At 33.4% G+C, this 15,854-nt stretch overlaps 1 protein-coding gene across 1 annotated transcript in view; it reads right to left on the reverse strand.

Annotated features, from left to right (window-relative positions):
* Window positions 1-3,102: 3,102 nt before the first annotated feature.
* The window catches only part of MIOS (meiosis regulator for oocyte development), a 28,979-nt gene continuing 16,227 nt past the window's right edge, over window positions 3,103-15,854 (reverse strand). Inside the window, exons 8-13 of the mRNA XM_054563923.1 lie at window positions 13,991-14,056; window positions 12,568-12,726; window positions 8,384-8,536; window positions 6,623-6,827; window positions 4,344-4,473; window positions 3,103-3,327 (exon numbers count right to left, since the gene is read on the reverse strand). Of these exons, the coding sequence (XP_054419898.1) occupies window positions 3,231-3,327; window positions 4,344-4,473; window positions 6,623-6,827; window positions 8,384-8,536; window positions 12,568-12,726; window positions 13,991-14,056 (810 nt within the window). The 3' untranslated portion in view covers window positions 3,103-3,230. The remainder of the gene's footprint in view (window positions 3,328-4,343; window positions 4,474-6,622; window positions 6,828-8,383; window positions 8,537-12,567; window positions 12,727-13,990; window positions 14,057-15,854) is intronic.

Raw genomic sequence — 15,854 nt, forward strand, 5'->3', positions numbered from 1 at the left:
GAGGACTAGACAGAAGGGCAGCTGTCCGCTGGTCCCGCCTCTGCCAGGGCCACGTGGGTTGCAAGCACTCAACGGGGTATAAGGATGACGAACTAAAATGTGACATCTCTCCCTCTGCTCTCGAGTCTTTATCTGAGCAGATATTAGACATGTACAACTAATTAGTGGCCACTTGCTTTAGCTACGGCTATCACAAGGGAGAACAAATCTCATAGTATACCTTTTTTATTACCACTAACCACCCCAACACATTAACTTAAATGAACATCAAGCATAATAGAATGGCAGAAGTGGAAAGATTAGAGATTAATAGTGGATACCTTCTCCCATGAAGAACAAAATTTAAGAACCGAATACAGATATAAGAACCTCAAGTTTTAAAGAGCTACTGGTCAACTGTCCAAATTTGCCAAATTTTAATTTTTATACCTAGGTTCACACATATATAATATAAAACTTCTAGCTGCTTCTTCAGAAGATTCCATACAGTAAAAAGTATTATTTTCAATATAGGATGAACAAAAGTAGCTAAGTCCTATCCCCAATGAAAACACCACAATTTATTCAGATTTGGGAAAACAAGCTTTTGGTAAATTTCCACCAGCTTTTGGGAAATTGCAGAATCTTCAATTATACTGTATTCAGTTTAAAGGTATGGACACACAATTTTCCAATAAAGATTAAGGTAACGATGTCTGTTAATTGCCACCTTTTATAGAGTGCACTTACTAGGTGTCAGGGATAGAGTACTTCCTGTTCATCACCTAACAGTCCCATCACCCTACGAGGCAGGTGTTTCTGTACTTAGCTTTTAACATATGTGGAAATTGAAGATCAAAACAGTCAAGTCACTAGGCTAAAACAGTAAGGCTAGGATTAGCATTTAAATTCCAAAGCCCATATGTTTAATATTTGTAGTCAAGTGAGTGACTGAAATTAAATTAAGCAAAGCAGTTAAATATAGAACTATATTCTAGCTATAGTACTTACCATGTGTAGCATTGACAATGGAAAGTTACTTTTTCAATAAATGATTTTTCAAGAATAACCACTCTGGAAAGCATATTAAACTGAAAAAGAGAACCTAAAAAAATTACTTCTGAGATGAAGTATCAAATTTGTCATCAAATTAAGAACTACTCTAGCTTTATTGAATTATTGTAGAGGAGCCATAATTTCTAGATTATACATACTGACTTCAAGCAGATTTACTGAATTTTTTAAAATAAAAAGATTTTTATTGAACACTTCTATTGAACATGTTTAAATATCTTGTTGAGTTTATAAACCGAAATATCAGTGACCTAGTAATAAAAACAAAAATAATTTTAATCTATTTTCATGGTCCACATACATTGAAATGCAAAACAAGCACAATAGTAGACATCTTCTATGTGTATCTGGGCTTAATAGAAAATATTAGGAACTTGACACATAAACAATCTTAAAAATGTCACCCTTATAATTACAGACAAGCAGATTATTTATATACTAGACTTTGTCTTATTATATTTTATTTCCAAACATTATAAATATTTTAGATATAACTCTATTCTAAATGTACATTCAATAATTTTACTTGAGTTAGGAAAAGTTGAAAGTGTGTATGATAGTTAGACATTACCACTGAAAGCTGACTTTTCATACTTATGACGCAGTAAGTTGGAAAGGGACACTGCAAGGGAAGCAGTTTTAAAAGTAAAGGTTCCGTTTTAGTAAAATGAAATCTGGAAGATTTACTTAAAAGACAACTGGAAAAAATCCCCTTCATAGCAATCTTAATAAAAAAAATTGTTTTAAATATATAACGACTCCCAATTCTTTCATTTTAAAAGAAGATTGTCATCATCTAGGTGAGACATTTAGAGTAAATATACAATGTTTTCCTAGAAAGGGGTTTTCTGTATATCTCAAAGTGAAAAAAAAATCCACTTTTTTTGATATTTATGTCAAACCTCAAACTAATCAGTTTCTTAGAGCTTGGTTTCATCTGGTAAAATTATGAACATGAAAACTCTTAAAATTCAAGATATTTCTCCAAAATCCGTAAGTTTTAGGGTCACTTTTTTTAATCTAAGAATACAACAACTGAAAATCAGTTCGGTCCTCTGAACATTCAGATGACAGAGACGCATGATACAAATCCTTTATACTTCTCTTCCAACTCTCTAAAGCTGTAAAAAGGAAAAAAATAAAATTTTAAAATAAAGGCCCTGAATTGGCCCAAATATACTTACTTTTAGAAACTTACATGTAAAGTAAAACTGTCTCCAAAATGACCCCTATCCCCCAACATCCAACAGTTTATCTTAGGAAAAAACAGGGCATTCCAAAACAGGAGGCAATTTGAGTAAGAGACGTAGACATGGATTGCTGAATGGTTGGTCATATAAAATCTTGCACAGGCTTTGTGTTTAGTAAAATGCTCCCAGATGATGAGCAGAAGATGAATTAATAGGCAGAGAAATCTTTAAAGACAAATCAGGACACTAAAAAGCAAAACATTGCAACTGAAAATTTTATAACATATTCCCCTTAAGTGATACTTATTTTTCTCTTCAGAAGAGGAAGTTTGTAAGATACATTCTCAATTTTGGCTTTTCTAGGAAGATAATAATGGGTCTATGCCAAAAGATTTATTACCTTAAAATGAAAGTGTACGAGGAGAAAGACTCCTTAAAATATATACATATATCAACCATACCTTGACAAAATTTTTTCTCCAGTGCGGGATAGAAGCTCTCCAATTCTAAAAGTAAAAATCCATAGTTTTAATTTTATCTTAAAGGAATCTAAGCAAGAATGAGCTTCAACTGTCATCTGAGTCACTGAATTGGTCATTTTATTCTATTTTCAAAGTGTACTGATTTTACTGATAGATATCCACGTTCAGTTTGGAAGACCTAGGTTCAAGGTCTGTTCTTGGCTATTCCAGATACCCTGCTTACTCAGTGTTTATTCTTTCAACAAAACCCTAGCGAGTTCTTCCAAAAGGAACTTTTTTGACCTACTCCACAGCATTCATCCCGCATTCTGACAGCCATTTCAGCAGCACTTGTCTCTGAAGCACATCAAAATCACTCAAACATCAAATTGCTGATATGATAGAATGATTTATTTTCCCATTACAGGAAAGTCATGAGTGACTTGTTCTGAGGTATGTTTCTGAGCTATGCAGGACATCTATTAGAAAGCTCCACACTTGAAGGTTTCTCTTTAGGTGATAACATTTATGGCTGGACACTCTCTGCAGGTACCAAGTTCCCTGTCGTATCCAACTGCATACATTTACACGTGCATGCAGACACGGGACACTCTGCATGATCCCTAAAAAAAAAAAATAGGTCAAGTAACAGTTAAAAATCTAAATTATATGTATAAATATATACATTTATGAATACATATGTACATTTATTTATTTATATATCTATATCTATAATGCAATTTTTCAAAATGGCACTTGGAACAATATAGCAATTGAAACTCAAAGAAAAAAACATTAAAAGCATTAAATTAGGAATGACTGCCAAGCTGAACATGGGGAGGAAGTTACTGAAAAATTGAATAGCTTTACTTTATAAATATATAACAGCCCTGGCTGGTGTGGCTCAGTGGATTGAGTACCTGCCTGCGAACCAAAGGGTCACTGGTTCAATTCCCAGTCAGGGCACATGCCTGAGTTGTGAGCAAGTCCCCAGTAGGGGGTGCATGAGAGGCAACCACACATGGATGTTTCCCTCTCTCTCTCCCTCCCTTCCCCTCTCTCTAAAAACAAATAAATAAAATTTTTAAAAATATACACACACACACACCCCCCTACACTCCCCCCCCCCCCATTTACAGTTTTGAAGGTATTGGATAGGCTCAGTTTAAAGTCCATGTGATGAACTGGGTACAAAAGCTACAGCAAGAAGTTGTATAGAAGTATGGGGCCACTAGCACTGCACAGCATAAAAGTTAAATATGGTCTTGAGAGTCTCCACTGTATGAAGTGCTTGCTTACTATATAACAAGCTGATTTAGACGATACTATATATTATATATGATAGGCTATTCAGTTAGTTGTGGAAAACGATAAACATATCCTTTCCGCAAATAAAGTTAAATAATGCTATTTAAGCACTTAACCTACACATCATTTTAAAACTATTTCTTGTATGTTTAATTTTATAGTTTAAAGTTACATAGGATACCTAATAACAGAAGTGTCACCACCTTTGTTAACTCAAGTGACAGAAAAGAAGAAATTCATCCTTTTGCTGTATAAGCCTGAGGTATTTAAAAGGTCATCTGCTTCATCTCCTCTACCTTCAAGCCTATTAAAGAAGAAATGTGTCAATTACCTGAACCAACTAAGCATATGTCCAGCATGCCCACCATGCCTGCAATTGTGACACCATGTAAACCAGTTGTTAAATTGAGCTAGTTTTTTGTCCTTGCTCAAGTCTACTTTTTCATCTGATTTGGATCCTCCTATGGGTTAAAGAAAATGATCTTCAATAACTATAACACAGTATTTTATTCAAAGTTTATTCAAATTTTGAATCATATTGAAATAGTAACTTTAATGCTAGAATCTAGTTAGAGTGAAAAAATACCGAGTTTCCTTACATTTTTAATAGCTAATAAAACTTTGAAAAATATAAAGTATTAAAACCATTAAGAAGCAATATGAATTAACAATTTTAGAGAAATAACTGGTAGTTTAAACTCTTCCCACAAAGAAAATACCAACCCCAGTCTGCAGGTAATTTTTTATCTATACACACTTTTTCAGAGAACAGGAAATGAGGGGAAATTTCCCAAGGCAATTTATGAGGTTGGTATAACTTTGCTAACAAAACCAGGCAAAAATAATGTAAGAAAGGAAGGTTATAGGCCAATCTCTCTCCTGAACAGAATATAAAAATCCAAAGTAAAACATTAGCAACAGTATGATTTAGCAATTCTACTTATAGGGAAACACATTAAGAGGAACTTAGTACATGCTAAAAGGAAATATATGCAGAAATGTTCATAGCAGCAATGTTCACAGTAGTGAAAACCTGGAAACAACCAAAATGTCCAAGAGTGAAAAAACTGTGCTGAATGTATTTAGTATTTCAGTCATGAATGAAATACTAAATTATACTGAAAAACAAATAAACTAGAGCTACATTCATCAGCATATTTGACACCAAAAGAATAAATTAAAAAACAAACCCCAATGTTAAGCAAAAGAGGCAAGCCAAAGGACATATTCCATATGGTTCACTGTATTAAATTTAAAACAGAGACAAAACTAAACTTGTAGTAAAACCATACAGACATACTAGAGAATGAATAACACACAATTTAGAATAGTGGTTACCTCTGGGGAGGAGGAAAGAGGTGAGACTAGGCAGGGAGAAATGATCAAAACCACCAGTATAGACAAGGTTATCTTAACCAGGATAGAAGACTGGTTGATGTTTTGATTTATCACAGTACATGATATATACATTCTTATCTGTGATATAGCTCATAAACATATTTTTATTTTCTATTTATTAATATCAGGGCTATAAAAAAGTGAACAATATGCAATGTATAAAATGGAAATCCTTGATTAAAATTTAAATTGAAACTAACAAGTAAGTGCATTTGAAAACATTACACATTGCCTTACATATTTGTTTTTAAAAAGACATCTATATGGAAAAATAATTACTCAGCTAATGATACCTGCAAACCTCTTTCACAGATGTTAATGTAACAATAAAGCAGACTACTTATATGAATCAGCTGCAGAATAAAATTACAAAATTTCATAACTAGAAAGAATCTCCCAGTCCAACACTTTATAGGAAGCAGGGTTAAGTAACTCTCAATGCCACAGACTGAATGTCAGAACTCTGAGTCATTCTGATACCATGTCCAGTTCTTTATTCGTTATTCATTAGACCATTATGCCAAATATTCAAATGTTTTTAACTGAAATTTTTGCCATAGTATCATAATCAAGTTATATAAATAGCTAGAATATTTCCAGCCACTGGATACATTATATTCAATTACCTATTGTTCTTAATTTAATTTTTTCCTATATGCTTACTGTAAGCAGTAAAGAATAATCCTAACATTTCTAAACATGTATAATATTTGCTAGGTAACTGACAAATATAGCAGAAACAGCACCAAAACCTACAAGTAAAGAAATCTAACTTCTAAGTTAATACTTTCTCTACGCATTTCACCATAGATTTTGAAGATGAAATAAAAGGAAATGTGAAAATGTTTTGAGACTATCAAAACTTCTTTATGTATACAAAGTAGTTTTAATAGATGAGGGCACATGACATTTAAATATAATACTTGAGGGAACTCCCCTCAGAAAAAGTGGTAAGAAAATGATAAGATTACTTAATATTTAAGCTCTTACTTCAAATTGGTTGGAATTTGTGAGGTAGTACCTAAGATTATCATATTTAAACATTTTACTTTTAATGTACGGATTTTATAAACTATCGGGAACAAAAGCCAGCAAGTGGCTTGCTCTTGGAAATAATATAAAATCAAGCTAGTATGTCTTTTATTTACAATATTAATTCAGTTATGGAGGAACAACTTTAGCTCAGAAGAGTAGACTATAGAATTGGCATACCGGGACAACTAGAAACAGGTGTTCCCATATTAATGAGACACAGTGCACATCGAGGAAGGGGTTTTCGGCAGCCAGGGCAACTCGTGACTTTAGATTTCGTGGGCGAGCCGCTGACACCATACTGACTGAAGCCTCTGCCCTGATGCGGCACAGTTGAGCAACTGTAGGAGATGGACTTGCCACAGAAATTGCAACTGACAAACACCTATAAAACAAGTAAAAGAAACCGAAATATATTGCAAACTTCATAAATAAAATAAATTCAAAATTTGATCCTAACAAATTAATTTTTAAACATTATTTTTTTTATAAAAAAATTTATTTCATACTTTTATACAAATATCCACAGGTACTTTCTAATCATGAAATAATTTTACAATGCTAGTTAGTATAAAAATTTATCAAATGCAAACAGACCAGTGACTTGACTTGAGATGACATTTTTAAACACCACTACATTCTCATTTCTTTGTTGTGGAACTACCCTTTAACCCCCCCCCTCTTTTTCAAGGACATTCATTTTAAAAAATTCATATAAAATATTCATATAAAAAATTAAACATCATTTTATATTATAAAATAATTTATCTGTTAAGTTTGACTCATTCTCACTTAAGATTTTCACTTAGCAGTTACATTGAGTACTTTTCTGTTACCTTTGTTTAGTTATATTGTTCCCAATGCCACTGATATACACAGAAAAACTTGTTAGATCCCAACATTTTAGAAATAATAAGGACTTTAGAGTTCACATTAGATCCCAACATTCTGGAAACAATAAAGACTTGGTAATATTAAATACCAACATTTTAGAAATAAAAGCTTTAAGACATTAAAAAATATCCCAATATGGCTTCTGATCCAAAGTTCCATAATACAATCTCCTGAACAAATTTTCTTATAAAGAAAACACTCATTTCCTAAAATAAGAAGGAGTTAAGGATCCTGTAATGGCAAACAGTTAAAACTTTAGAATAATAACAATACTAACTGTTCATTCTGCTTTAAAATTAAACTCCTAGGCTCTTTCACACTTACCATATAGATCAGTAACAAATATTATCATGTAATTCTATTTTACTAATACTCAGATTGTTTTAATACAATCGAAGCACTAGTTTCTCAACTTTCTAAAATAAGAAAACAGCACCATCCAGTGCTCACATTGAGAATATACCTGATATTTAACGTCTGAACTTACAGTGACCTTGTCGTGCGATTTATAACGGATCTCATGCTTTTTAAATTAATGTTAAAGTAAAAGAATTTAAAATTTCCACGTGTAATCAGACATATAGGTAAATATGTATATACTATTAAAAATCCTCCCTTATTACATATAAATAGTGCAGAAAAACAATATACAAATGAAATTTATAAGACCACAGAACAGTTGAGATTCTGAAAGGGCTTAGAATATACTGGACAACGTCAGAGAGCCCTAGGATTGATTTAGTTTTGTCTAAGATCCTCTAGGCCTGCTGTGGTTTGCTCTATCTGGGACTAAAGCTCGAGCCACTGAGATGGTTGTTAGAAAGTAGCAGGACCAAAAAACCCAGGAAGATCAAAGACAAAGTGCAGTCCAGGATAGACATAGATGGGAACTCTATGTCTATCCTCAATATAGGCAGAAGAATGACTAATACTAATTTATTAAATTGCACTCTCAATGTACCCTATATAATATGCTATAAATACTTCTACTTTTGGCTAGACTATTAGGTAGATGTTATTTGACTCTCTCCAAAACAATGTACTTACCTGGGCTAAAGGCTTGGAACTGGGATCCAACTTACTCCTGTGAATATCAAATTCAGCTCGTTTGTGCCAAAACCTCCAGGCATCTAATAAATTTCTGTAATTCTCAATCCAGTACTGAACTCTTTCATCTTTAAGAACATCTAAAGGAGAACCCTAAAAAGAAAACATGAATTATTTCGGTTGTTTAAAAATTTCCTGGCTAAACCAGAAGATTCTAGGTAACATGTGTCAGTGTGAGTCATACAAAAGAAACAGGCTGCCTTTTTGCCAAAAGCTGACTCCTAATGAGGAAACAGATAAAATAATTGGTGAAGTTCCATTAACTTACTTTAAGCTGGGTTCTACTAATGACATATATATATATATATGTTTATTTATTTTCTAATATAAAGAAATTAGAACTGGCCAGGGAAGCGTGAAAAGTTTAAAAACCCAATAGCAAACAAGAGCAAACTTCTGGTTGAATAAATGCAGTAGAAAGTGATACAAATACTTTTACCCCAACAATTAAAACCCCTAGGTTCACAAAATCTGTTTACTACCTAATCCAAATACATACCAAAGCTGCTAAATCGCATTTAAAATAATACTCAGCCTGGTTCTTCATATCTTGCAATGTACTGTGAACTGAGATGCTATTTTTTATATCTATTTATCTGAAAGTTAAAGCTGCCTATTCTCTCTTGCCCTCAATTAAAACATGTATTTAATTATGTTAAAAATTAGAAACACCAAGCGCGAACGTTCTTAGTTCTTATGCCCCTAAGACATAATAAAAAGTAGTATGTTCTTTTTCCTTAAATTCAGATTTCTTCTCATTAATAACTTTAATTTCTTGCCAGTATGACTTTCCCTAAAGTTGAATTTTCCCCGGCAGCTGTCACATTCCACATTTCGCCGCCCTTGCTTCGGTTTTCAGAGTGCTGACAGCCCTGTGCAACGTGTATCTTCCTTAATTTATGAAGGAAGTTGAGTAAGTCTCTACCTCCAATGAAGCCATGGGCATCAATGTGCAGCCCAGTTTTCTCAGTTCTATTTGGGAGCCACACGGAACATTAAAATGTTAGAACTTAGCATGCACCTTACTTACGGAAAACAGGAAAAAATCTGTAACAACTAATAAAGACAGTCTATTTTTACACATTCCATTAAAATAGAAAGAGCATATCTTTTACCTATTAATCAGGTAGTAATTTCAAACCAGAGTTAATCTAGCTTCAAGGGAATGTGCGGAAAAACTCTTAGTTGACAAGTTTGGGTTTTTTTAAAAAAGCAAACAACTACTCTATTCTTAATTTTGACCAATTTAGCTAGAACAAAGTACTAAAGAAGAATAGGACCCCTGGTTTGTTTTTTTTTTTAAATCTTCATACCACCACTCTTGCCCCTTCCATAGCAGTAAGGATCAACTAGGAAAGAACCGGATGAATTCATGTTTGGTAAGTTTTCTCTAGATTGCCCCTATAACACCTGAAATCAAGCTCTGACAAAACCTGCAGAGTAAACAGTTCAGATCAGGTCTGGCTGTATTAGAAGAGCCTGCAGAATACCCTGGGCTTTCCACAGCTCCACAGCAGCAAAATGTGAGACAGAGAGAGCAGTAAGTAACTAACCTTCCAAAAGCATTAAACAAAATTCTTCAGAAAAAGGTAAAAGGACCCATAACTTTATAACGTACTGTATACAACATGCAGTATTAAACACAAAAAGCCTAGACATATAAGCAGGTGAATATAATTCAACATCAAGGAAAAGGACAGTCAACAGAAACTAAACTGAAAAAAGTCTGTATGTCAGAGTTAGCTGACAGAATCCAATGAGGCTACTAGAAATATGTTCAAAGACTCAAAGAAAATAGTGTTTTAATGAGTGAATAAACAGGGATCTCGGCTGAAAAATATAAACTATAAAACAATTGAGATTCCAGAACTAAAAAGTACAGTAACTAAAATTATGTATTCCCTGGAAAACTTAACACCAGAAAGAAGACAACAGAAGAGTCAATGAATAAATGAATAGAATTTATCCAATTTGAGGAATAGGAAAAATAAAAATGGAAGAAAAAGAAATAGAGTCTTAGATACCAATAGGATATTGTTAAATGATTTAATATATGTATAGTAGAGTTCAAGAAGAGAATGAGACTGAGGCTAAAAAAATATTTAAAGAAATAATGCCTGAAAATTTCCCAAATGTGATTGAAAACCCTGACTACGAGAATCTCAGTGAACCATATGCAGGAAAAAACAGAACCACATTAGGCATCAAAGTTAAACTGCTAAAAATCAAAAGCAGCCCAAGGGAAAAATAAAAAATTGCATGGGAAAACAAAGACAGTAATAGTTGAGTTCTCACAGAAACAATGAAAGCCAGAAGACTGAAACCAAATCTATAAAGTGCTGAAAGAAAAGAACAAAAGGGACATTTTCAGTTAAAATTAAAAGGAGGGAGGGGGCAAGGGAAAGTGGTGGGGTGTAGGCAGAGACAAATGTATTTGAAAAAATAAATTAAAATAAAATTTAAAAAAATATATAATGTATGTATTATATCTACATCTTGATATTTGTCCCATGTATCCTTTATTTCTTTATCCCCCCTTTTACTATTTTCTGTTTATTAAAGTGTATTTAAAAACTAAAAAAAAAAAAAAAAAAAAAGGAATGTCACCAGTAGTACTGTACTGTAAAAAATGCCAAAGAGAAAGACCAAAAGAAAATGATACCAGATAAAATTTTGGTCTATCTGTCTAAAGTATACCTGGAATAGTAAATAATAAATAAAAAATCTCATGTTTTTGTTCTTCACATAATTTACAGAAGTGACAACTAAATGTTCAAAGCAAAAGTTTAACACTGTGCTGGAGTTCACAACATGCAGAGGTGAAATATATGACAATAGGACAAGGAAGGGGTGTATAAATGGAATTACACTGTTGTAACATTTGTGAAACATGATATATGAAGCAAAAAGCATAAAGTGTTAGGTGTGAGGTGTGAGGTATGAAAGAGAAAGGGTGGAGAAGAATGCCTGATGTGTGAACTGTGAAGTATAAGGAAGTGAAATGTTAAAAAAAAGAAAAAAGATAATGAAAAGGGGTATAGCTAAAAGCTACTAGATGAGTGAAACATTGAAATATTCAAAAGAAGGCAGGAAAGGAACAGTAAACAAAAGAAAAAAATGGAAAATAAATAGCAAGATAGTAGACTCTTGACCATAGAAATATAAATGGGGGAAAGATCCCAATTGAAATGCAGCTGAATATCAGACTGAATTTTTTTTCAAACCAAGATTCAATTATATACTTGTCTGCATTTAAGGCATATTTTATAAATTTTGTTAAATGGGGCTACCAACCCATTTGCACTCTGTAGCCATATATACACAGTTTGATTTAATAGATATAATCCCATTTCAGTAAGAAAAAAAATAATGCATATACAGAAGGACACCTTTTCTTCCATGGGCAGTAGCCTAAAATCTTAGGATAAATCTACATTGCAGTTTGTGGACCAATATCTACATTTGTTCATAAGGAAAGGTGAAGGAGAGAGCATTCTATTATTTTTTCCCAGGACACAGCATGCTCTCGTATAAAAGGATGAAACAGAAAAGGGGACACCATGAAAAGATTAGCTGAAGGGCTATGGGAAATCTCAGCAAAATGCTCTACATTTTCACCAGATTTCCAACAGTAAAGTAGAAGGGATCTTCTGCCAGGAATATGTTTGTAACAACTGGATGGTAAAAACAGAGAAACTAGATAAACCAGTCACCCTAAATGATGTCCACTGATAATAAAAAGAGGAAATAGGAGTTAAGAAAGTTGTAGTATAACTTGCTTTCTGCACTTTAAGTGAGACTACAGTTCAGATTGGGGAACATTCTGCCTCTTTTGAGGAAGGTGTAGATTTGGAGAAAGTAAACAGAGGTTTCTCTGTTCCATTTGATAAAATCAAGACTGACGCTTCCTAAAGTGAAAGGAAAACTGGATAACCCAATGAAGGAGGCACAGGGAGAGAAAGATAAGGCAGCAAGTCCTCTGCAGATCAACTGATTAGGTTAAAGCTAAATGCCTTCTAAAAATCCTAAGTAAGCAAAGAGCACACCCACTTAATGAGGGAAGAAAATACAGAAGGTGGTTAAAGATTTTTTTTTTCTTTGAGTTGCTGCCACATGGCACTAACCTGTAACATGCAGTAACTTGCTGTTTGGACATCCCCAGTCCTGTCAACATAACTCTCCATTAAGTCCACTCCATCTTTAGTAAGGCCTGTAAGCAGAATTCCTTCCAAATTTCCAGCCTCTTTCATTTCATTGGTCAACTTTTCGATGTATCTATTTAACTGGAAAATTCAAAGTGATTCTTCTGAAGCAATCCATTTCACTATATCTCTTGTGCTTCAAAACTTCTACATGTGAAACAATTTTGTTCTTAATAGAAAACATTTAAAAACAAAAGCCCTGGCAAAAATCTAGATGTATGATTTCAAAGAAGTCTTTGCACCTAACATAAATTACAATGTAGCATTCATGATCACTTAAAATGTTTTTTAAAAAGGCAAGGCATTTATATGTTTGATAATTATTCTATAAAATAACTATAGATGTTTTATTATACTATTATCAATTTAAAGAAAACTGTCATTATTCTGCAAAGTTCTTGCTGTCTATTATAGCAGGACGTATTGTAATAGAATCATACAATGAGCTAAAACAGAACTTGAAGATTATGAAAAATAAACATCTCTTATAAGGTCTTCCCAGACTTCATTTCACCCCAAACTCTTGCCAAGATTTCTCTATATTCCCCCAGCACTTTTTCATTATTATAGTACTTAGCACATTGTAATGCTAGTCATTTTACATACATTTCTCTCTCACTACATAAAAGGTCTGGCAGAAGTAACTAACCTGCTTGAGTGTGGTTAATAGGGTAATAACATGGGTGTAATAATTTATAGTTTTAATTTGAGCATTTTACCTAAATGCCATATGGTGTGCTTGAGTATGATACTGTTATGTTAAAGAATTACATGCTTATGATTTTGTAGTAAAAGATTTTGTAATAAAAAAGGGGCGTTACTTTTTTTTATCTAGCATATGTATTCAGGACCTATTTATTATCTTAGAAAATAGCCCTAGCTGGTGTGGCTCAGTGGACTGAGCGCTGGCCTGTGAACCAAAGGGTCACTGGTTCTATTCCCAGTGTAGGGGACGTGCTTGGGTTGCAGGCCAGGTCCCCGAGAGGGAGCACACAAGATGCAACCACACATTGATGTTTCTCTCCCTCTTTCTCCCCTCTAAAAATAAATAAATAAAATCTTTTAAGAAAGCAGAGGAATTCTTTTATAGCATTCCTAAGAGGTGAGTTTAACATCTTTATCAACCGACTGATGTCGCTCCCAAAGGCAGAAATAAACTAAAATATAAAGTTAACATTATTTAATAAGTAAATTTAGTTATCATACATATTTATAATATTTAATAAAAAGATAACTTTTTAGAATTTATATATATCTCACACATATTTATACATAAAAATCAGTTTTTTAATCCAGTGACAGTAAATAATCATCACTTCAAACACAGAATTTTATGAGTTCTTACCTGACTATCACTAAGGAATTTACAAGCAAATGCCACTCTGTCACGTACAGCAACTTTGTTCTCATACTGAAAAGAGAAAAAGCAAGGAGTTACTTGTACGTGCTATGAGTTTTAAATTTTTGAAGACTAAGTGTTTTTTTTAAGATTTTATTTATTTCTAGCCCTGGCTGGTGTGGCTCAATGGATTGAGCGCTGGCCTGCAAACCAGAGGGTCGCCGGTTTGATTCCCAGTCTGGGCACTTGCCTGGGTTGCGGCCCACGTCTCCGGTTGGGGGCGCGTGAGAAGCAACCACACTTTCACGTTTCTCTCCCTCTCTTTCTCCTCCTTTCCCCTCTCTCTAAAAATAAATAAATAAAATCTTTTAAAAAATGTAAATATTTTATTTATTTATAGAGAGAGGGGAAGAGAGAGAAATTATCAACCAGTTGCCTCTCCCACACCCCCAACCGGGACCTGACCCACAACCCAGGCATGTGCCCTGACTTGGAATCAAACCGATGACCCTTTGGTTCGCAGGCTGGTGTTCAATCCACTGAACCACACCAGCCAGAGCTGAAGACTAAGTATTTTAAATACATAATGTATAATTTTATTTTCAAAGGTATTAATAAGTTATTGTGCATATATTGGCAGAAGTCATCAATCCCCTAAGACACCTTTTTAAGAATTAAAAAAATTTTTTTTCAATTTTAGCTGGTATTCAGTATTATATTAGTTTCAGGTGGACAGCATAGTGGTTAGACATTTATACACTTTATGAAGTGATCCCCCATAAGTCTAATATTCCCCTGACACCACACATAGTTATTACAAAATTATAGGCTATATTCCCTATGCTGTACTTAACATTCCCATGGCTGTTTTGTAACTGCCAATTTGTACTTCCTCAATCACCTCACCTTTTTCACCTAGCTCCCCAACCCCCTCTCATCTGGCAACCATCAGTTTGTTCTCTATATGTATGAGCCTGTTTCTGTTTTGTTTGTTTTTTAAAGATTCCACATATAAGTGCAATCATATATTTGTCTTTCTCGATCTGACTTATTTCACCTAAGATGCTTTTCTTAATGTTAACTCTCAAGAAAGTTACTGTCCTTACAAAGTAAAAATTTACCTCTTAAATACCAAACTGACCAACTCAGTTAAAAAAAAATCCTACTTTAGTCTTATATAACTCCAACAGAAAATATAAGCAATGATGCTCAGTTAACAAACTTACGATGCCACGTAACCCTTTCATCACAGAAACTAATTTGGGGATTAAGAGGAAATCTTCCTTTGGCTGCTATATTAACCAAGACGTGCAGGAAATCCGTGAATTACCAGTGAATGAATATACCAGTACAGAATTTAAAAAGAGAATCAACACGTTTCTAAATACAAAGTGAATGGTTTTAAAACCTACCTTTATAAATAAGTAAACACAATTTTGTGCCTATAGTAAAATACTGTTAGGTGGCTGGTATTTTCAGAGGCCTCATGGCAAATACTTAAACTTGTATGTAATTTTCAATACTGTAAAACAATATTCTGAAAAAAATGTTTACCATGTATGCAAAAGGTACAATTAATTTTGTGATAAATAAAAAATAGTTTAAAGATGGAAAAAATCTTATTTTCATTAAAGTCATTCCATGAACTATAGTTTTCCTCCATTAATCATAAGACTACTTCACTTGATACCTATCTCAGTATGTTTTCACAAATATAAAATATTTTTTAGGGTTCTGCCCTAAACAGAGAACATGTCTGATACAAGCTGGATTTAACTTTTACATTCAGTTTCATGTGTTAAAATTTTTGATCTAGAAAAAGTTATAAATATTATTGGTCCCCTTTAAAGCTGAGGAAACTAAAATCCCC

Source organism: Pteronotus mesoamericanus, unplaced genomic scaffold, assembly GCF_021234165.1.
Source record: "Pteronotus mesoamericanus isolate MK-2021 breed Mesoamerican mustached bat unplaced genomic scaffold, CSHL_Meso_final scaffold_85, whole genome shotgun sequence".
Taxonomy (NCBI): domain Eukaryota; kingdom Metazoa; phylum Chordata; class Mammalia; order Chiroptera; family Mormoopidae; genus Pteronotus; species Pteronotus mesoamericanus.